Below are 1,253 nucleotides of genomic sequence, written 5' to 3' on the forward strand. Positions count from 1 at the left end.
CGTGAAATAATCGATCTCACCTCTACCAACCACCTTATGCAGACAATTTTTAATTGTCTGAATATTCCTCTCTCAGACCCCTCCTACCCAAGGCGAAAATAGAGGGATAGGACAGAATTTAATCAGACAAGAGCCAAACTTCTGTTGATATTCGTGGGTCAGCATCAATCTCTTAAATAACTGCCCACTTCCTATGAAGGTCTAAGCATTGTCACAGTAAATGGCTGTTGGAACACCATGGAGGTTTGTAAAACGTACCAGAGCCTGCAAAAAGGACAACACGCTCATGCCTGGTACTACCTCGACATGTACAGCCCTGATACCGAGACAGGTGAAGATGAGTAGATACATCTTCACCACCTTAGCCCCTTCTTTAACCCAAAGGTGTCCAGTAAAATCTACTCCCGTGTATTTGAAGAGAACCTCCAGTTCAACACGTGAAGCAGGCAAACTGGCCACATTGGGGGGCAATATTGTCTGGCATTGTACTTGCGGCACAGTGCAAATGAAGCCAAGAATGTTTTCACTGCTTGTCTCCCCTTGGGCACCCAGTAACCACACCGTCTTAACTGCCAGAGTGGATGCAACCTCCAAGTGCTGACACCTTGTATGCACATCCATTATTATAAGCCGAGTTACTGGGTGATATTTTGCTGACAGAACAGGGTTTTTAACTTCCGGGTCGAAATTAAGAGACCTTGCAATTCTGCCACATGACCTGATAAGACCCTCACCATCAATGAACAGGTCGAGATCATGCACCAAACCCGGAACTATCCTACCTGAGGAATCCCGCAGGAATGCTAGTTCCTCAGCATATGTCTGGCGCTGCATCGTTTTCATTAGCAGACCGGCTGCAAGCCTTTCCGTGTCAACTTCTAACCGATGCAGCCGACGGATGAATCTGAAGACCAAGGAAGTCACTCTCAATTGGATTGGTGAACGAAGAAAATCTTTTGAGAGGAAGAACAGTAGGTGATTCCTCTCCCTGTAGGATGGCAGCATTCCAAGAAGAACGGGCCACCACTTGGCTGTGCTGGCTGAGACCTGGCGACTGCTGTGCAGCCCATGGACTGACCCCGCTACTAAACCAATCCGGACAAGAACACCAGAATTGAAGGCAAGCCTTGAACCTTTTCAAAGTTAACCCCCTAGTGATCAAATCGGCAGGATTCTCAGTTGTTGAGACAACAAAATGAGGGCGAGAAACTTAGTGTGGCTTCCAAGTCAGCACTCATCTGTTGGATGTCTTC

At 47.2% G+C, this 1,253-nt stretch overlaps 1 protein-coding gene across 1 annotated transcript; it reads right to left on the minus strand.

The window, feature by feature from the left end:
- Window positions 1-201: 201 nt before the first annotated feature.
- Window positions 202-1,005, minus strand: LOC145286391 (uncharacterized). Its single transcript, XM_080135318.1, has one exon. The coding sequence runs from the start codon at window positions 1,003-1,005 to the stop codon at window positions 202-204; it is 804 nt and encodes a 267-aa protein (XP_079991444.1).
- Between the last annotated feature and the right edge of the window lie 248 nt (window positions 1,006-1,253).

This window comes from Euprymna scolopes, chromosome 10 (genome assembly GCF_053919585.1).
Source record: "Euprymna scolopes isolate OS-2025 chromosome 10, ASM5391958v1, whole genome shotgun sequence".
In the NCBI taxonomy this organism is placed as follows: Eukaryota; Metazoa; Mollusca; class Cephalopoda; order Sepiida; family Sepiolidae; genus Euprymna; species Euprymna scolopes.